This window comes from Chrysemys picta, chromosome 2, assembly GCF_011386835.1.
Source record: "Chrysemys picta bellii isolate R12L10 chromosome 2, ASM1138683v2, whole genome shotgun sequence".
NCBI lineage: Eukaryota > Metazoa > Chordata > Testudines > Emydidae > Chrysemys > Chrysemys picta.
The window spans coordinates 180,933,326-180,954,803 of record NC_088792.1 but is presented as its reverse complement, the minus strand read 5'-3'; the positions used below and the strand labels follow the sequence as shown (position 1 = coordinate 180,954,803).

Genomic DNA, 21,478 nt, shown 5'->3' with positions numbered 1-21,478 from the left:
GGCAGTCAGGCAGGCCCAACTGTGCTGCTGGATTTGGCCACTGTCTGATATCTCTTCTTCTCTCCCCTCCTTGCACAGACAACATAGTTGAGAGAAATGGGTCCTTCTTTCACCTTGACCACAAGAGCACGGGGGGTGGGAGCTGAGCCAATGGTGCATTCCTCTTAGCCATCCCCAGGGAGGAGACAGTGCACAGGACAATGCATTTTCTCCCTTTTCCTCCTTTCACCCCACACTGTCTGATCAGGAGGGGGGAGGGAGCCCAATATCTGCTGGGTCTTTAAGAACAAGGTACACATTGATCAGTGCTCCGTTCTGCCTGCACTACAATTTAGGATCGGGCAGAGCTAATGGAGCATTGATCTGTGTACCATATGACTACTTTTTCTGAGTACCTTGAACATCAATAATGCAGGGGATGATGGATGTTTGTCCAAACTCAAATATTGCTAATATTACAGATATGACCAATATTAATTTCAGCTCCCATCTCTGATGGGTGGGTGGCACATGATAAAACCACAGTTGGCACTAAGCCCCATGTTGGGACTCTGAGGAGAGGGGCCAGGGACAGCACAGTATGGAGGCTGCACCACTCTTACAGGTCACTCCAGTTTCAGGCTGAGATATGCTTATCGGACAATGCTTGGGAAGCTTACACTGCTGCTGCCTGTGCTGGATTTTATTCTCTGGCCCTTCCATTTTTATCGTTGCCAGTCCAATATGTTTCAGGAAGACTAGCCATTAGTTTAAAATTGTAAACTGAAAGAAGGCTGGAGAGCTGCATGAAACTGAGGGAGTTGTTCCTCCACTTACCTTAATGTCAAAACTCATTTCCTGTAAGGTATGGTAATCCGCACGATGCAGTGTGGCTGCTACTGGTGCCCTCATTCCTGGAAAAATGGGGCAGCCTGTTCACAGTAGATAATTTGTGTGTGTGTGTTGGTTTTACATTTTTTTTCTAAGTGTACTTTCCCATTGGTGAAAAGTTGCTAGATTAACAACCCAGGAGACTGAAGTCTTCTCTCTAGATACACAGAAAAAGAACGTCATTGGGGGAGGGATTGCAAGCTTCCTCCACAACACCCCTGTCAATACAGCGTTATCCCTGGAAATGTCATTGTACATCTAGAGTAATGTGAGAAAGACACGCAGCACCTACCTGGGTCGTTTCAGAGCTGGAATAAGAAGTGGAAGTGAGGCTCCCTGGAAGAAGAAAGGTCTTATGGTTCAGGCACTGTTCACATCTTGCCCTGTGTCTTGGTGCTCTCCATATGAGCATTTCCTTTCCTCCTCTTTTCATGTTCGTTTGAATGGGCGTTTGGATTGTATATTAGTTTAGAGCAGTGGTTCTCAAACTGTGCTCTGTTATCTCTTCCTGTCCCCAGCTTCTAAATTGCATTAAAAGAAGTACAAATACATTAAATGCTTTGCTAATATTAGCTTTTCCATGTGGGATGTGGCAGAAATTGCTATATGAATATTATGTGATTGAAAATGGGAGGCTGGGTGGGTCTACATGATGGAATTGGGAGTCAATGGAATGGGAGTTGATCCGCAAGGCAATCTCTCTATTAAGATGTGAGCTCCTATTTGGATTGTAAGCTCTTCGGGGAAGGATCTTTCTTTTCCTTATTACGTATTTGGAGAGCCTAATGCAAAAGGTACTCCGCTGTGACTGGGGCCCCTAGGTGCTACTGAAATAATAATGTGGTTTGCATTGTGAAAAAGTTTGATAACTCCTGACTTAGAGCTCCAAAGAGCCTGTAAGCAAACTGTCAAAACCAGGTGTTCTTATGGTATCTGGTGGTGGGCATTTTACCTCATTTCAGCTCTTTGAAGCATCTCTCTGGTGTAGGCTGAAGAATGGAAAATGTAGAGACCAGTGAAGGAGTCTCAGCAGTGTGTGGGGAGATACTTCACAGATTAACCCAATGTCTTAATATTGTGCGTTTGTGTTAACATTTTCTATTGGGGAGTGCTAAATAAGGGAGATGCTCTTTATACAGTATCATTGTAGTAATGTTCCTGAAAAATGCAACTTTAAGTGAAAGGATGTTAAACAAATCCAATTTTCCCATAAGATTTAATGTAAATGTGGGGGGGTTAGGTTCCAAGGAAATTTTGTTTTGGGCAGACAAAAGGCATTATATACTGTACAGTACTGTATTGTGGTTGGGAAGTGCCCCTGGCTTACCGCACCCAGGCACAGCCTGCTGCAGGCAAGGATGCTAGGAAGTACCTTCGCAGTGGCAGCTTCCCTGGAGAAGAACAGGCGCTGACTTTGCCGGGGGATGCTCCAGGCCCGCCTCTTCCCATCCCTGTTCCACTGCAGGCCTGCCTCTTCCCGCCCCCAGTCCACTTCCTAAGCGCTGCCAAACAGCTGTTTGGCGGTGGAGGAAGCGCTGGGAGGAAGAGGGAGGAAGCGGAGAAGAGGAACTTGTGCAATGCTCCCTTGTAAAGTCGCTGCTCTTCTACAGAATCTTACAAGCAGTGGACAGAGCAGGCAGCCAAACAACATTATAAGGGAGCATTGCACGACTTTATGGTATTGCCACCCTTACTTCTGTTCTGCTGGTAGCAGGGCACTGCCTTCAGAGCTGTGAAATCTGTATAGTATAGGGTAAAAATACACATGACCAGATTTCATGGTCCGTGACATGTTTTTCATGGCCATGAATTTGGTAAGGCCCTATTTATAAAATAATTCAAAATCATCTTGACCCTTCCCTTTTCCCATCAGCTCCTATCACTTCTCATTTTAATTTCTTCCCTACCTCCTTTCCCTCTCCCAGCTTCCTTCCCTACATGTCAACAAGGCTCTTCTCTGTATCATAGCCACAATATTTTGTTTTATGACATTTTCATTCTCAGCTGGGAGGCAGAGGTGGGAATGCTTCCAATGGAAGAAAACAATGGCACATGTAAGAGCAAGAGTACTGCGGGGATGAGTGAGAGGCTGGGTTCAATTCTGCTCCCACTGAAATCAGTGGCAAAACTCCTGTTGTCTCTGCGCCATATATAATTGTGACAGCTTGGGGATAATCTCTGTTGGTATAAAGGTACTTACCAGAATTTGCATTCATTCCTCACAGGTAGATCTCATTCGCACCTTCACATTCCGCAACTCCAAACAAACATACACAGGGATCCCCATTATGGTGGCAAATATGGACACTGTGGGCACGTTTGAAATGGCAAAGGTGATGACTAAAGTAAGTGCTGACTTTCATCTTTCTCTGCAAAAGCTGGGAAACCATTTGTTTGGTGACAGAATGTCCTGTAATAAGGCAATCACATACTTTAGATATGTGCATTGGGAGTTAGGATGCAAAGGGAACCGCTGTGATAAAATCAAGAACAGGATGGTAAAAACTTAAGACCGTGTCTTCACTGCAGAAAGAGGGTTTTTTTCACATCAAGATACCTAACCCAAGATAGCACTCTGCATGTAAAATCCTAGTGGGCAAAAGGCACAGGTAATTTTTACCTGGCTGTAGCTAGTTGAAGTCAGCCCCCAGTGGGGGAGGGGATAGAATTGATATTATCAGAACCTTTTAGTGACATTACAACCTTGTATGACTTAGAATAATTGCTTCTCTGTTGTTTCTATTTATAAACAGTGCATTATGTAAGAGAAATCTGATTAGCTGCAAAGATTTTGATCATGCAGGTTATCTAGTACTACAGCTACTGCAATCAGAACTCATTAGTTAATTGGCCTCTAGCCTCATGACTCACAACACATCCATGGGGAGCAAGAAACTGAGAATACACTGAACAACTGCATACTTAATGATGGATTATTGCTTATTTAGACACTGATCCTGCAAGGTGCTAAGCACTGTGAACTCTCACTGAAGAGGAATCAGGATCAAACCCTAATTCATTATTATTTCAAGCAAGATTAATATAAAAGTAAGACACAGTGACATGTCAGAGTGCTAAGTTTGCAGCTGCAGAATGGGAGAAAGAGAGATGACTAACTTGCTTGTTTCTTTTCTTTTTCTAGCATGCAATGTTCACTGCTATTCAGAAGCATTATTCTCTGGAAGAATGGAAACTGTTTGCAGTCAATCACCCAGAATGCCTTGAGGTATATTCCCATATTATAAACTCATTCTGCCCTGCCTTAAAGCAGCCCACGCACAGTTATGAAAGTTATTCCTTTATGGAAAATAATACCCATGGCATTGTTCTCTTGACATTGCACAAGGTGTTTCATTACCTGTGGCTCATTTTTAAATGATATTTTCATTATGAGGGGCTTGTCTAAAGGCCAACCTATCACTTAGGTTCAACAGCTTTTTTCATATATAGTACTAGAGTAGAGGTAGGCCTAAAGGAATAGACTCTGTCTGAACACTTTGGCACTTAAGTTACGTATCTTATAGATAGCTTGAAAGCACATTTTTGTGTTGCATAGTGATTGCAGTAGTGTCGTCTCTGTAGCCTTGGATCTCTGCAGGAGGTTCTGTGAGCCAGCAGCTGTGGAAGTTATTTTTTCTATGAGGACATAGTGAGGAGGTAGATTAAGGGAGGATTGAGTGAATTGACAGTTCCGAGCCCTATTCTCTAAGGGATCCCCAAAGTTTGCAACTCTGCCTTTCCGTATACAAACTGGTTAAGGTTCTGTGTTTTTGTTGATCTGGGCAACTCAGATGATAATGGTTGCCCATGAAAGAGTCCATTTATACATTTCACGTTATTTTGTAGATAGTTTAAATGTAAATAGGGCTTATAATATGCCACTATTGCTGTATTGAAGAAGAGCCTCAAAACAAAGTGTAGGTAACTGATTGATTTGTCCAGCTATGGTATTTATTTCTGTATGGTTTTATATAGCAGAGCACTTGATAGTTTCTATGGAAGGTTTCCCAGGGTGGGTGGAAACAGATGCAAGAACTGTGCACTTGTCTGATCTCTAAGAGCTGCTGATCATTTCTCTCTCTCTCTCTCTCTCTCTCCCCAGCATGTAGCAGTGAGCTCAGGCAGTGGGAAGACTGATTTGGACAAGCTGACAAGTATCCTGGAGGCCATTCCCCTTATCAAGTACATCTGCCTGGATGTGGCCAATGGATATTCAGAGCACTTTGTGGAAGTTGTGAAAACTGTCCATGCCAAGTTTCCAAATCACACCATCATGGTAGGTGGGTAGAAGAGGGGTATTGGGGTTATTGTCCTAAGCAGGGCTCAAATTTTCCTGATGCTGGGTAGTTATGCCAGACTAGCACTTCTGGTGCAGCCCCATCTATTTCTGCAGGATCTAAGTCCTCATTAACAAAATAGAGGGGCCTGAAGTTCTGCTAATTCACATCTTCTGAAAGTCTCACCCTAAGTTCCTGTCTTTGTGGTTGCAAAGATAATCTTCCCCACATGAACAAATACAGTGCTCTTTTTTCCTGAGCCCAAGGACACGGGAAGTAGCTCTGTGATGCTTTGATCTGCCTCCATTCATCTCAGAAGGGTGTTGACTGGGAAGCCAAATGATGACAGTTTAATAAAATGTCAGTGTTGTCACTTTTTCATTACTAATCAGGGTAGTAGAAATGTTCAACGTTTACTCTGAGATTGTGGTTAGAGTTCAGGATTGTGGACAGAGTTCAGATTAAGTTTTTGTCCAACCTCCACCCACCTCCCACACTGACTCTGACCTTTACTCATAAATTTTGTAGTTTCGCCTTCCATGCCAGTGATTCCAAGCTGAGTTCCACAGAGCACTTGCTGGTAGTGTGTGCAGAGCTGGCTGGTCACATGGTGCTGGCTCCTCCTTATTTCCAGCTACTAAATTACATCAAAGGCATCTAAACATAGATTAAATACTTTCCTAATTTTGCTGGATTGGGTCAACAGTTGCTGTAGTTGCCAGAGGACTGTTAGGCACTCATGAATGGGAAGGGGATGTGTCAGTCCAGTGACTGGAGTAGCCGCTGAGGGGACTTCACCATGGCATGCCTACCCCTCTTCAGTACACCTATGCTGTATCCCTCCTGTCCCATAAGTGCTAATGAGTAGGGAGCTTGTGTAGAACAGGGCACCATGCGGAGAGTGTATGTACACTCTTGATAGCATTATGCCTGCAGCAGAACCACACCAGTTCTGCTGCTAGTGGTCCTCATTGGCCAAGGGGCAGGGAGCTGAATTTGTTCCTTAGAGAGCAGCAAAGGCTCTGGTATTAGAATGATTAGCTGTCTCTTAAAGCTATTGGCCTTTCTTCAAACTAACACAAAAGAAACCACTTGCATGGGCAAGACATTGCCATTCTTTCATGCCAGGCACAAAACTCCTCCACCACACCCTTAAAATAGCTGGGAAAAAAACAGGTTATAACCAGCTGATCCTGCTTGCAGCAGACAATGGAGCTGCATGTTCATGCAACTTAGGGGAGCCCATGTTCTTCCGGCCCACATGGGAAGAACATGGGCTCCCCTAAGTTGCATGGGATGAAGCCGCAGTGGAAAATGGGACAGGGAGGAGGGGGAAGAACGTGAAAGAAAGTGACGGTGAGTTCTGGCTTGTTGTAAATGGGAAGATTGTGCTGGAGCGCCCATGGGGACCTGGTTAACCATCACCTAACAAACAGGCCCACTGCCAAAGTGACCAGATAAGATGCATGTGTGTGGCCCAATTCTGCCTTCTTTGCACACACACATAGGGTGGATTTGATTTAAATCAAATTGATTTAAATAATGATTTAAATCACTAATCAGGAAGACTTGATTTAATCATAGTTTTCTACATGCATTCTTGTTTGTTGTTATAACCTTAATACATATTCTTCACAACTCAGAGATAGATGTAGGTTTCATCATATACATTTTTAAACAGTGATTTATTTTGAAAACTTTTCAGATTAGTTTTACAGCTATATCAGAAAATGAATGATTGTTTGGTTATTTCATTTACCAACGGTAATTGAAGCAGATATTTATGAAGTCATTGGGAGATGAACTATCTCCAATTCAACAGGTTAATCATTAGTATTCGGAGGATTTTCTTGCCATGCTGTATTAGGAGGAGAACATCACCAGATAGACATTTAAATAGTTTTATTTAACTAAAACAACAACGTTAAGTATTCTGGATTTTTTTTTCCTCTTCAACAGCAGACATATAATATTTTAACAAAACAAGCATCTGTCTCTTGCTTCTCACATTTATCTCCAGACTTCTTCTCCTTGTCCAGATCTATTCCGCCCCCAACAATCTTCTATTCATTGAACTTTTTGAAACTTTGCACTTTTAAAGAGGTAAGGGATTGACTCTGTGTACACAAATTTGCAGAGTGACAATAGGGTTGAGGGCTGTTATTTCTCACCTCTATATATTATTCATTTATTTATAAACATTTTGCTGTTAACAAGCACATTACCTCTGGAGACACAAATCCAGTTTGAGAAATGCAAAGCTAAGCATCTCTGATGGTATCTTCTAGACTGAGCACTGAATCCCATTGGGTAGATAGAAAGATTAACCTAAATATCTATACAGAAGCCTGTGGAACCCCATAAGATTGCGTCCCTAATCCATGAACTATTGGAACTCATTTACAAAACTTTTCTTAAACATTACATGAATATATTGTCTCATACTATAGAATTAGAATTTATAATCCCTATTCCATGATGAGATACCTTTGAGCTATAATGTATTTTAAATAAAACTATCTTTAGATAGTTTTTTTCCTCAAAAAGCATTTTATCAAAAAAATCAGATTTAAATAAAAAAATTATTTAAAAAAATCATTGATTTTTATCCACCCTGCACACACAGCTCTCAGTGACTTTGATAGGAGTTTGTGGGTGTGCAAAGAAGGCAGGATTGGGCCCTTGAGGGACTGACTTCAGTTTTTGAATGAATGTCTTTTTATTTCTGATGAACAGCAAAGGAGTAGCTCACAATATTATTATTTATATTCCAGTAGTATGGAGCGACCCCAGCTGAGATCAGGGCCCCATTGTCCAAACACATAAGAGACAGTCCCTGCTCGGAATAGCTTACAATCTAAATACACAGAGAAAACATTATTGTTTCCATTTTATAGATGGAAACTGAGAAATTAAGTGACTTGCCCACGGTAACACAGGAAATCAGTGGCAGACCCAAGAGTTGAACCTAGATCTGAGTCCCAGTCCAAATGCCTTAATCATATCGTTTCTCAGTTATCTTCTTGCTCTCTGTTTCTCTACTGTTGTCATTAAAATTTATTATTATTGTGACCAGGCAGCAACTGTGAAAAATCGAGACATGGGGTAGGGGTAGGTAATAGGCACCTGTATAAGACAAAGCCCCAAATATTGGGACTGTCCGTATAAAATCGGGATGTCTGGTCACCCTAATTATAAGTCATGTTTTAGTAACAACACCACATCTATAGTCCTGGCTCACTATATCTGAATGACATGAGCCTACATGAGGGTGACTGCTTTTCTAAACTCTTACACAGAGATACTTTTCTACTCCTAAAAGCCTGCGAACAAATTCAGGGTGATTCCTTCCTCTTGAAAGCCTCCATACATTCCTAGCCCTTCAAATGCCCTGACTGCCTGCAAAGTCTGTGAGTCAGCTCTATCCCATCCTCAAAAGCAATTTGAAGATACGAATTTATGCTTCTGTTCTACCCCCGCAGTGTTCTCTGTGTTCTTATGGGCTCGAAGTGAAAGCTCCAGCCCTTAACTAATAGGTCTAAAAATAACTGTTCTAATAGCTGAAAGTGATCCCCAGGACCTTGCAGGCTGCCCTGTTCACTCTCCTCAGAATGACCCCCTACAGTTGGCTCGCACTAGGAGTGCAGTACAAAACTGTAACACGAACTAGGGTCTCAGGGAATGTCTGTTCCCATGGGTCATGTAACAGGATCAGCTGTGAGTCTGTGATGTACTGTGCAAGGCAGCTACGGCTCCTACACTGTATGCCATGGGGCTCCTCATTGGCCTTTGCCTTATGTGCCAATGGAAGGATGGCTGTTGTGTAATGAGATTTGGGAGAGTGGGATATGTTTTTATAATCAATTTGGCATGCTGTCTTCTCCTCCTTTTGAATACCTAGCTCTGACATAGCCCTTTTCATCCATATATCTCAGAGCACTTCAGACAGCAGTTCAGTATCATTATTCACATGACAGGTAGGGAAACTAAGGCACAGAGAGGCAAAGTGATGTGCCTCAGGTTATCCAGCAGGACAGGAAAAGACCTGGGAATAGACCCTAGGCCTCCTGAGTTCCAGCCTAGCACCCTGTCCAGTAGATCTCACTGCCTCCCAATGTCAGGGTATTATTACAGTATTTTGTTTATTAGCAGCATAGAATCAGGAAGTTAGGGCCTGAGCCTACTCTTATTGAAGTCAATGTCAAAACTCCTGTTGGCTTAAATGGTGGAGGATCCTTTCCTTACAAAGGGAAATCTAGTTCATGTTTACCAATCTAGTTTTAAATGTCCCAAATGATAGGATTTCCATCATTTTCATTGGAAGACTATTACATGGCTTAATATATGTCTCTGCCAGCAAGTTTTTATTTATTTATTTATTTATTTATTTTCTGATATTCATCCAGAATGTGTGGTGGGTTTTTTTTTTTTTTTTAAATTCTCTCCCATTACTCCTAATGATACCCCTGTGCACTATTCAAATTAATTCATCTCCAACCTTGGTTTTTACATTAAAACTGCTAGAACATTTCCCCCGAGTTGTGCATACTTAGCTCTTTGTGTTAAGTGTGTTTGGTGCCTTCATTGTCCGCAAAGATGACATTTAGTCTTGGATCTGCTCAGAATATCATGGCTACTATGACAGTCATGGTGGGACTGTCTCAAATAGTTCCTGGCTCATCGTGCCACGAGGGGCACAGTTGTGATCAGGTGTTTGGCCTAGAATTAGAGGTAGGGAGGTAGAGCTAGAGGAGGCTGTACCTCCTAGGCACATCCTCTCACCTTCATCCATTGCCATTTGCCAGTGGTCTTTTGGCCAGCTTTCATTCAGCATGGCAGTGCTCCTCCCTAAGTCAATGTGAGTTAATAAAAGCAAAAAGTGGAATTAACTACAACTCCTCAACCTACAAAACACCACCTCTGGGAGAAACCATGACACCAGGACCCACCACATGGATGCTACACGACACCCCAATATAATCAACCTATTAAGACTACCCCTAACTAGAGCTGAATTATTTGTATTTTCCGAAGGATTGAATTTCTCCCCCACCACAGAACCTGATACCATAATAATATGGAGAGCTAAAAATTCTTTCTCCAACCCTGCCTTAAAGAATTCTTTCACAAGAAAGACACCACCACCCACAACTACCATGTCCCCACTAAGTCATAAGAAAAACGAATCATCTGACTGGACACCACCTAGTGGACAAAACCTGACACTTGAACATTACATTGATTGCTTCAGGAAAAAAATAAACAGTGAAATCCTTAACAAACATCACATCCACCACAATCTCTCCACTGCCAAGTGGACAACTATACAGTCCCTGAAATCCAGCCACCAAATAATGATCAAACCAGCAAACAATGAGACACTATCATAGTCCTCAGCCATGATGACTATGTCAATGAGGCCAACCAACAACTGTGTGACATCATGTACTATAAAGAACGTAAAGACGACCCCACACCACAATTCACTCAAGAATTTAAGGATATCCTCAATTCCTTCCCCAAACAACTCCAAGAGAGAGTCTACACCCTCATCCCCCACAGATTCACCCCAGGGACCTTTTACATGCTTCCCAGGATACACGAAAAGGGAATCTACGTTGACCCATCACATCTGGCCATGGAACTCTTACTCAAGGAATATTAGAAGTCACAGAAACCATCTTCAAACCACTCCCTGCACGAAGGGCCAGCTTCCTCTAGGACACTACCAACTTCCTCCCGAAACTCCACAACATCAACGATTTCTTGCCATCCTGGATGTCACCTCCCTGTACACCAACATCCCTCACCATGACAGCATCACTGCCTGTCTCAAATATCTACAAGACAATGGACAACACTCAGATATCCTCCTTCCCCCCCCCCCCCCAAACTCAAACACCAAACTCAACCATTTCAGCTTCACCCTTAACAACTTTTACATTCAACAATAAACACTTTCCCCAAACCTTGGGAACAGCCATGGGTACTAGGATGGCTCCCCAGTATGCTGACCTCTTCGTGGCCCATCTCGAGGAAGAATTTCTGGAAAAATGAAACATAAAACCAATGATATACCCGAGATATATCTGTGATATTGTGATCTTCTGGGCAGACAACCAGAACTCCTTCATAGACTTCCACAACAACTTCAACCATCACCGTCCATTCATCAAACTCTCTCTAGAACACTCCCACACCAGCATCCACTTCCTGCACATCATGACTGGCTTCAACAATTGAACCTATAGAATATACCAGAAACCCACGGGTCACTACATTCACCTCCACAGATCCAGCAACCACTCCAGACACACCAAGAAATCTGTTCTCTACAGCTAGGCACTCATATACCATAACATACCAAGTATCACACTGTGCACATGGTAATCTGCTTTAGTGATACAAAGCGCGTTCTTAATCTTGCAAGTGCCACACTTCCTTCCACCTCACCCAAGAGCACACAACATAAAGCACAGCAAGAGGCTGCAGGACAGGAAAGAAGCAGCACTTGGCTGGAAGCACTGAGCCAATTCTACATCCTGTATTTTTTGCGGGTCTTTCATCTTTTTTTATCTTATTTTAAAAAATCAATTTCATACGATTTTGAGTGTTTCCTACACGCCAGTCTACTGCCCACAATGTTGCTGGTTTGTTAAGTGTCTCAAATGGTGGGTCTCTGACTAGTTCAGTTTTGCTAAAAGAGAACTGAAATGCATTAAAAATAAATAGTGAGATTACAAGCCAAGAGCAGCAGACAGAGAATGGGCCTCACCCTACATTATCCAATTTCTGTTGACTTCAATAGGCATTGTGACTGAATAAGGACTGAGTAAATACTGAGTTAGGATTTGCTCCCTGGTCTTCCATTTCAGTGCTGCCACAAACGACTGCTTTAGTAAGGATCCTTATTTAAAGGTGATCTAAGTGGTTTTTAACCTCTCAAAATCTAAATTCAGATCCTCCCTAAAATGAACAACCCATACTAGCACAAGGATCACAAATGGATGATGCAAGGGATGCAGGAATCAAGGTTAATGCAAGCAACATGCAAGAGTTGTGCCTGGTTAAGGATGCATGCACTTCCCATAGGTGTTGGCATGTATATTCTTTGGATGTTTGCTGCTGTGGGAAATGACTTGAGGATTTGGCCCTTCATGAATAAACGATTCACTGGACGGGGTTTTAATGCAACCCATTATCGCACAAGAGACCAGCCACAAAATTAAAATCCGGAACTGGGCTTGGGTTCCAAACATCCAAGTTAGAGATGTTTGGGCCAATCACTAATCTCATTTGAATCCAGGAGGTACCTGTGTTATCTGTCTAATTTATATGAAATGTACAGTGGACAACCTGGTAATATTGTAATGATAACAGAAGTACAGTTCCCTAATGAGTGAAGTTAACTGTTTGCCTTTCCTGGTATATCAGCTAGTATAAGAAATGAATAAAAACAAGCAGTATCATCATTTTTTTACTGCATGTGGCTTTAAAATCTCCCGTGTGTAATATTGTTGCTTCTGTCTCAGGCAGGTAATGTGGTGACAGGAGAGATGGTGGAGGAACTTACTCTTTCTGGAGCAGATATCATTAAAGTGGGTATCGGGCCTGGTAAGTCATATCTGGGCTGAAAAATGAAGACGTGGGTGGAAGGGTTGTTGCATAGATGAACTGAATGTATATACCACAGCCATTCACCTGTGCACAGGATCGCACTTTTTAAAGGTGCCTGGGCCCATTCATGTTAACAGAGTCGTAGACCCCGTTCTCAGAGACAGTATATGTGAGAGATAATGGGCAGGATATATGCATGAAGAGCCACAAGAATGATTGACTGAAGAGCTCAAGGATTTAAATGTGGAAGAGGCTTCGAATTTTTTCAACTATATGAAAACTATCTGAAATTTGCATCCCAAGCAAACGAAAAACTTGTAGGGAAAAGCTCCAGACCCAGCTGGATGAATAAATCACCTCAAAATGGGTTATTAGGAGTAAGCAGAGAGCACATAGGAATGGAAAATAGGGGTATATCAACAAAAAAAACCCTACGTTGTGGAGATTAGAAAATGTAGGAGTAAAGTGGGAGTTGCTACAAGTCAAGCTGAATTAACTCTTGCCAAGGAAATTAAAAAAACCTTATTATTATTTATCTAAATAAAGAGAATAAGGAAGGATGAGGTTGGGATGCTAGTGTGGATGGGAAAGAGATTAAAGATAATCTAGGTATGGGCCAAAAACTAAATGAATGCTTTGCCTTGGTTTTCAGTAAGGATGATAATATGGAACATGTTCAGGAAGGCAGTAAGGCTGATGACATGAGTGTCTAGACATGGAAATTACCACATATGTGGTGGAGGAAAATCTTAAAGACCTTGATGTGCAAAAACTGGGGGGACCAGATCATTTCCATGCCAGGATACTGAAAGAACTGGTGCATAGGATTGCTATTTTGGTAGCAAGGATTTTTAATAAATCTGTCTATTTGGGGGAAGAACCATATGACTAGAGAATCGCTAACATCCTACCTATATTTAAGAAAGGGAATAAAGTGATCACGTGCTTATAGACCTGTAAGTCCGATTTCAGTAGTATGCAAACTGCCTTAGAACAAATTGTGAAGTGAAGAATAATTAAATTAACGGTGGTAAATGGTAAAGGGGATGTTTACCAAAGATAGATCATACCAGACTAACCTGATTTCCTTCTTTGTAAAAATAACTGATTATTTTTGATAAGGGAAATGCAATGAATTTACTCTACTTGAAGGGGAGAAGGCAACAGGTTGTGCTGCAAAGGGAATTAGCTGCAAAGGGAGGGAGGTTACTAGTGGAGTTCCTCAAGGATTGGTCTTGGGACCAATCTTATTTACTATTTTTTTTTATTAATGACCTTGTCACAAAAAGTAGGAGTTGCAAATTTGCTGATGACACAAAGAAGGGGGGAGGCATCCTCAATACGGAGGCAATCGGAATATTAGACAGGAAGCGCTGGATGATCTTGAAAACTGGAATGACAGAAATGGGATGAAATTCGGTAGTACAAAATACACTTAGGTCTAATAATAAGAATTCCTGCTACAAGCTGGGGGCTTATCACTTAGAAGCAACAGGAGAGGCAAGAGACCTGGGTGTGTAGGTTGATCACAGGATGACTATGAGCCACCAATGTGATGTGGCTGTGAAAAAGGCAAATGCAATCCTAGGATGTATCAGGTGAAGCATTTCCAGAAAAGCTAGAAAAGTATTAATGATATTGTACAAGGCACTGCTAATTTAGGATACTGTGTATAATTTTGGTCACCCATGTTAAAGATAAATTCAGACTGGAACAGGTGCAGAGATGAGCTACTAGGATCAGGGGAATGCAGGGCCTATTTTATGAGAGGTGACTGGAACAATTTGGCTTCTTTAGCAGAAAGAAGGCTGAAATGGGATATGATTGCTCTCTATAAATACGTTGGGGGGGTAACTACCATGGAGAGTGAAGAGCTATTTAAGCCAAAGGACAATGTTGGCACAAGAACAAATGGCTATAAACTGGCCATGAACAAATTCAGGTTGGAAATTAGGAGGAGGTTTCAGAGGGATGATGTTCTGAACACCTCCCAACAGGAGTTGTGGGGACATTAGTTTTAAGAGCGAGCTGGAAAAATTTGAGTGCAATTGTATGATGGGGTTGCTTGTGATGGTAGGGGGTACAACTCAGCAGCCCTGTGGCTCACCTCCAGTTTATGGCTTATGGTCCTAAGAGCACATGCTTCAGGGTTTCAGCCAGCCACCTGCAGGGGCCAGGAAGGGATATTTTCCTCCCTAGCGTTGTTGGGTTTTTTTAATCTCCTTCCGCTGAAGCATCGGAGATGGCCAGGGCTGGAGATGGGACATTGAATGGGGAGGGCCAGAGGCTTTGAGGTGGCACTCAGCATTCTCTCTCTCTCAGGTGTTTGGCTGGCTGGTTCTTGCTCACATGCTCAGGGTCACCATATTTTGGGGGCAGGAAGGAATTTCCCCCCTGGGCAGAGTTGGCAGTGACTGGTTTTTTTTTTCACCTTTGTCTGCAGTGTGTGGGTGCAGGTCACTGCCAGGATTCTCTGGGTATATCTCACTTAATCATTTCCCAGCCATTGCAGGGGCCTTGGTGCACCTCAGTCCCTCTTATTCTCTGCCTTTGGCACATCATAGTCTAGTCTCCTGTGGACTGTAATACTTTGGTCTCATTTCAGGTGTTGGGTTTAGGGTGCTCGGTGGTGTTCATGGCCTGTGATATATAGGAAGCCAGATTGGGTCCTTTCTGGCCTTAAGCACTCTGACTCTATTAGCAAACAAGCTTTATAGTGACAGGAGCTCAATCTGTTTAGCTTAACAAAGAGAAGTTTAAGGGGTGACTTGATCACAGTCTGTAGTTACATGGTGAGCAAAAGTTTGATAATGGGCTCTTCAGTCTAGCAGACAGAGCAATGACAGTGGCTGGAAATAGAAGATTGGATGTTTTTTAAAAGGGAGATTCTAGTTCAAACGGAATTATTTTGGGTGAGTTCTAGGGCCTATGTTATACAGGAGGGTTGGAGCCAACGATCACAGTGGTCCCTTCTGGCTTTGGAATCTGTTTCACTGAGTTATTCTGAGCTAAAGATGTGTGGATGAGAGGAAGCATGGTGGTGTCGGCACAATCAATGGCAATGCTATGTTCGGGACTGCTGGTGAGATTTGCCGCATCCTGTTACAAAAAAGACAGTCTGAATCATCTCAGTTAAGTTTCCTGAGGATATATTGTTCAGGGTAGGCACTCTTATTTCATCGCTTGCCTAATAAACATAGTGTAAATCACTAAATCATTTATCAAACTATATTAAGATGAGATTGCTGCCTTGCACACCTCTAAAGTGCTTTGAGATCTATGGATGGAAAAGCACTAAGTACAAAGTATGATGCATTAATATTTAGTAGTTGTAATGTGTTTGTTAATGGTTTCTTAGGTGCCAATCACTGTAGCACTTTCTAGGGTAAATTAAATCTGTGTGAGAGGATCCCATAGGACTTCATGAGTCTTTTTATTTTTCGTTGTTCCCTTCCCTGGTACTGCTATCTGGGATATATAGCTAGAATTTCTTTCCTCTTCTTCTGTCTCCTATCCCTTTGGGCCTGTGTCTTCGAGGATATGTTTACACTACAAAGAAAAGACCTGTGGCCATGAGTCTCAAAGCCCAGGTCATCTGACTAGGGCTCCTGCTATGGGGCTAAAAATAGCAGTATATAGGTTGGGGCTCAGCCGGAGCTTGAGCTCTGAAACCTGGGGGGGGGATGAGGGGAGGGGTTTCGGAGTCTGAGCTACCACTCAAGCCCAAATGTCTACGCTGCTACTTTTAGCTCCATAGTGTGAGTTTTGTGAGCTCAGGCTCTGGCACTCGCTGCTATGGGTCTTTTTTTTTTTTTTTTTTTGTCAGTGTTGGCAAACCCTGAGTCACTGGATGTTGGTTGTAGAACAAGGGCGTGCCTAGTCCTTTTGTGTCTTCCCATTTACCTTTCCCCTTCTCATAGAAGTCTGTTTTTTTTTTTTAATAGCTGTGATTGCAGACCATTAGAAAACACTTAGGCTAGGTCTACTCTACCCGCCTGAATCGGCGGGTAGAAATCAATCTCTCGGGGATCGAATTATCACGTCTCGTCGGGACGTGACAGTTGATCCCCGAATCGACGCTCTTACTCCACCAGCAGAGGTGGGAGTAAGCGCCGTCGAGGGGGAGCTGCGGAGGTCAATTTTGCCGCTGTCCTCACAGTGGGGTAAGTCGGCTCCGAAAGGTCGAATTCAGCTATGCTATTCGCGTAGCTGAATTTGTGTATATTAAATGACCCCCACCCCCGTAGTGAAGACCTGCCCTTAGAGAAAAACATCCAGAGCATTGAACAGAAAGCAGAAAAACAGCAAATAGTTGCTGTAATAATACCTATCTTTCATACAGTGCTTGTCATTGGTAGCTCTCAGAGCACTTTAACACAGTAGGTAAGTATCATTACCCTCAATTTACGGATAGAGAAACTAAGGCGCAGAGAGGCAAAGTGACTTGCACCAGGTCAGCAGCAGAGCTGGGAACAGAATGCAGTTTTTCTTGAGGCCCGATTCAGGGCTTGGCCGCTGGACCACAATGCAAAGCAAAGGGAAATGTAAAAACTGATAAAACGGGGCTTAATTTTGAAAGTATCATTCGGATTGACCAGTGTAGCACTCACTGATTAAACGATCCAGGGACAGGCAGGTGAAGCCTTTTAACTCGTGTAATGAATTCTGTGAACAGAGAATTTGAGAGCAGCAAGTGATGTAATAAGACTTGCAGTTGTATCCAGAAAAATAGGATGCAGGAGGACCATAAGATACCTTACATGCAAACAGCAGAGATGTTGAGGTGTAATGACTACAGTACAGGTGAATCATCACAGAAATAATTTAGTCTGTGGCATCTAAGTGGAGACAATTAACAGTGAATGCACTATATTCTCTGCTGGGAGACCTGTCAAGAAAGATCTTCAGTTGTAATCCAGCCTAGGAGCAGACATAACAAAGTTCACTCACAAGATAAAATCTTGAGGTTTTTGCTCCGACAAGCTGCCATCCTGTTTCAAAGAAAACTGCCTTGATAAATTATAAAGCTTGAGGCAGCTAAATAGTTACCACTGAAGGTTATATTTAAATTAATTTTCCCACCAGTTTTCAGAAAAATCAGTCACTGTTTAAATATCTTTACTCCTGTGAAAGATCAATGGAAGTTCCTATTTTTCCAATAGTTCCCTTCTGCTTGAATATATTGATTAGGGCTTTGGAATCTGGGTTCGTTTGACTGCATTACAAAAATGGAGATTAGAATCTACTTTATAACGGCTTTGACATTTTCTTGCTCATCATGCAGAGCTGCATTGTCTGAATCCTAAATGACAACACCAAATTGTCAGGAAGGCCACTTTCTAATTGACTCTTACTTAATTAAAAAAAAAGAAGTTGAAGACCCTTCACTGGGGTTACACCAAAGATAACTTGGGCATTTATTGTTTTAGAGATTTACATTTTTATAATAATTAGATGTAATGACTAGAATCTGTTTCCTGCTATATTACACAGTGCAATTTTCTTTTGATCACCTTATTTTTTGAGGAGTAGAGGTGCCACGAGTACTCCTTGTTCTTTTTGCTGATACAGACTAACACGGCTACCACTCTGAAACTTATTTTTTGAATGTTGGTTGTTCATTTTTTTTGTCCTCAGCTATTTTAATCAACCAGATGTTGCTGTTCTGGGTACTAAAGATAGTTAAAAAGATGGAGGTTTTTTTCCTGTGGAAAATTTCAAAAAAAAAAAAAAAAGTTTTTTGTCTAAATTTCCTTCTGAAAATTTTTGAATTTTCAGCAGAAATTAGCATATCACATTATTTCTTCAAAGACCCAAAATATATCTGTTCAAAAATGCAGCTGTGGTGCCTCATGGGAATTGTAGTTTTGGTGCTTCATGCTAGCATTCTTCTCTGTAGAGTAGATTCCCTGGTTGGACTACATCTCCCACAAGACATGGTCTTCCCTCTTAGAGGGAAGTACATCATGGGAATCCCTGGGAATGGTGGTGCATTATGGGAAAGGAAGTCCAACCTGGGAGCCTGGCCCATAAAAGGGAATGGGAATATGAGGCACCTGAACTACAACTTCCATGAGCCACTGTGACAGTGTTTCAAAATCAAAATATTTCAGTTTTCAGATGTTCTGTTTTATGATGAAAAATTAAAATTTTCCATGGAAGGCAGACACTTTTTGTTTAAAAAAAATTCATTTAGGCTAAACCCCAATTTTCTGTTGCGGAAATAAAAATCAACAGAATTTTTTTTCTGCTAGCCTGTTGGCTACATTCTTTTGATCTTATTTTCTTTTCATCTAGGTTCTGTGTGCACCACCCGGATTAAGACAGGTGTGGGCTACCCTCAGCTGAGTGCAGTGATCGAGTGTGCAGACTCTGCCCATGGCCTGAAGGGGCATATCATTTCTGTACGTGAGTATAGTCTGCCAAACACCACTCGCTGCAAATGAGGGCAGGAATGCTAAATAAACAGCCCGGAACACTGAAACTAAGGATCTTCATTAAACTCTCTTTTGTAGTTCTTAGTTAATCAGTCAGAGGTTTGCAACAGTACAAATGATACCCAATTCCTGCTGACTTTCAGTGGGAATTGGGCACTTAATCCCTATTTGTGCTTTAGAAAATTTCCTTCTCAGCCCCCCGCATCTCCCAGTGGAAAATTACAAAACTCCAAAGTCTGGGATATAAATTAACAGAATTAAAAGAAAGTTAACATTTTGAGATGGAGGCAAACAACTGTCCCTGTGGAAGGAAGATCCCTTTGAATGGGTGAAAGAAAAGGATGGTTGTTACCAGTGAGCAGGACATGGGAGTCACAGGCAGCCACCCTACTAGGAGCTCGTGTACTGACAACAGGGCCATTTCAGACAGTGGAGCTGCAGGGGTCCTCACCCCACCTAGACAAGTTGAAATGTTAGGGAGGGGTTACTGCAGAGCCACATGACTCAGACTTTCATACATATTGTTTTGGTCTCTGCTGTTGCCATGAACACATCTGTAAAACTCCATAACTCATAAAATTATGAATTACTTTTATATATGGTCTGGTATTTCTACTTGCTCCTGTGAACTCCGTATAGGTGAGCTGGGGAGGAGAAAAAATATGTATGAATGAATAATAAAAAAGGGATAAAGATCTGATTTTTAACTAGTACTTGCTTTCCTCCTCCCTGCCCCCAGTCTATTACGCATCCAGTTCCAAGAAATACAAACAGACCATTTCAAGTTAGAACGTTTCAGAGTATCAAGTTACTGGGAAGAGGAGACATTCTTATTCCCCAGAGCCTCAAGTCATTACCACTACAAAGCTCAGTCAAATTGCAGCAGCTCATACTCCACACCACTATCAAGAAGTGTTGAGAATTTAATAGGTGGTATCAAAGCAGTGATGTTTACAGAACCATCCTGATTTTCCCATGATCCTTTTCTTCCACTCACCATTCTAAAGAATTTTATTTTTTAATAGAGATGGGCTCAGAATTTGGATCCAGATGCATATTTCAAACTCCTTAAAGTCTTGGATCAGATGTTTTGATTTGGGCCCAGATCTAAGGTTTGGTTGGGGCCTGAACTCTAGGTTGTTTTTTGTTGTTAAACTCTATCCACTTAAACACTCTCACTTGCCTCTTGGATATGTCTACATGTTGAGCTGGGGGTATTATGATTCCCATCTTGAGGCGTCATGCTCACACTAGCTCCCATCAAACTTGTATGATAAAAATAGAGTGTAGTTGCAGCATTGTGAGCAGTGCGAGGGGGTAGCTGACCACAGTATGTGCCTAGGGATTTGGCTGGGGAAGTACTTGGGGTGGCTAGTCCTTCCTGCAACTCGCACCAATGACTACACTCTATTTTTAGTATGCTAGCTTGATGAGAGCTAGTGTGAAATATGTCTCCTTGCGCTGGGAATCACACCCGCAGCTCAAAGTGTAGACATATGCTTGGAGAACAAAGGCTTTAGGCTTTTGACAGCAGCAAAAACACAAGAATCTGTCATCTCTTCTGCCAGTATTTGAGTTTGGCTCCCTTAAATTGCTGGAGAGATTACGGTTACTAAGAGACAATGGGGAATGGGAGTCTTTTCATTAATTTACACACGAGAGTTGCCTTGTACAGAGATTGTTAATGGATACAATTGGAGGCATGGCAAGGAAGAATCTAGTGCACTATCTATGCACTATAATAGGGTTTTTTTTAATACTTGGACTTTACAGTAATTGAAGTACAGTTAAAGTCAGAACAGTGATTGGCTCAAATTCCCCTCCCAGTTATGACCATGCAACCCCATTTAGTGCAATGAGATTGTAGGGCTCCATATTTAATCCATTTCATTGATCTCAAGCTCAGATATGTTCTGTTAAGAAGAAGAGAGAAAAAAAAAAAAGGAAATATTTCCCCCCTAACTGCTGCATGGTACACTCTGCTTGGGATCTAAGCATTGCAGCTGGGTTCTTTCTGACTCTTGTGTCATTACCAATAATAAAGGGTCTACTGGCTGAATTTAGCTATGAATTTTGTTGATGGCATATTTCTTAGCTGTCTGTTCTAATGTAACGTATACATTTATACGACACTCATCACGGGGATATCTGACTGAGTGTTTTGCAAAATCCACTCACTTAAAATAGTTACCTTCTCTTTAGTTCTCTCTCCCCTATCCACAAAAAGATAGAGAATATTTTATTGTGAGAAAGCCCAGGCTTATGTCAGAGAGACAG

The 21,478-nt window shown here is 42.0% G+C and overlaps 1 protein-coding gene across 3 annotated transcripts in view; it reads left to right on the top strand.

Moving 5' to 3' along the window:
- The window catches only part of GMPR (guanosine monophosphate reductase), a 55,798-nt gene that overhangs the window by 2,437 nt on the left and 31,883 nt on the right, over positions 1 to 21,478 (top strand). For 2 of the 3 annotated variants that reach the window (XM_005308567.5, XM_042860512.2), the window contains exons 2-6: positions 3,096 to 3,215; positions 4,013 to 4,096; positions 4,973 to 5,146; positions 12,680 to 12,761; positions 19,062 to 19,168. In XM_005308567.5, the coding sequence (XP_005308624.1) occupies positions 3,096 to 3,215; positions 4,013 to 4,096; positions 4,973 to 5,146; positions 12,680 to 12,761; positions 19,062 to 19,168 (567 nt within the window). Of the gene's footprint in view, positions 1 to 1,081; positions 1,221 to 3,095; positions 3,216 to 4,012; positions 4,097 to 4,972; positions 5,147 to 12,679; positions 12,762 to 19,061; positions 19,169 to 21,478 lie in introns of those variants that run through there. The other variant, XM_065585067.1, reaches the window with a different exon arrangement.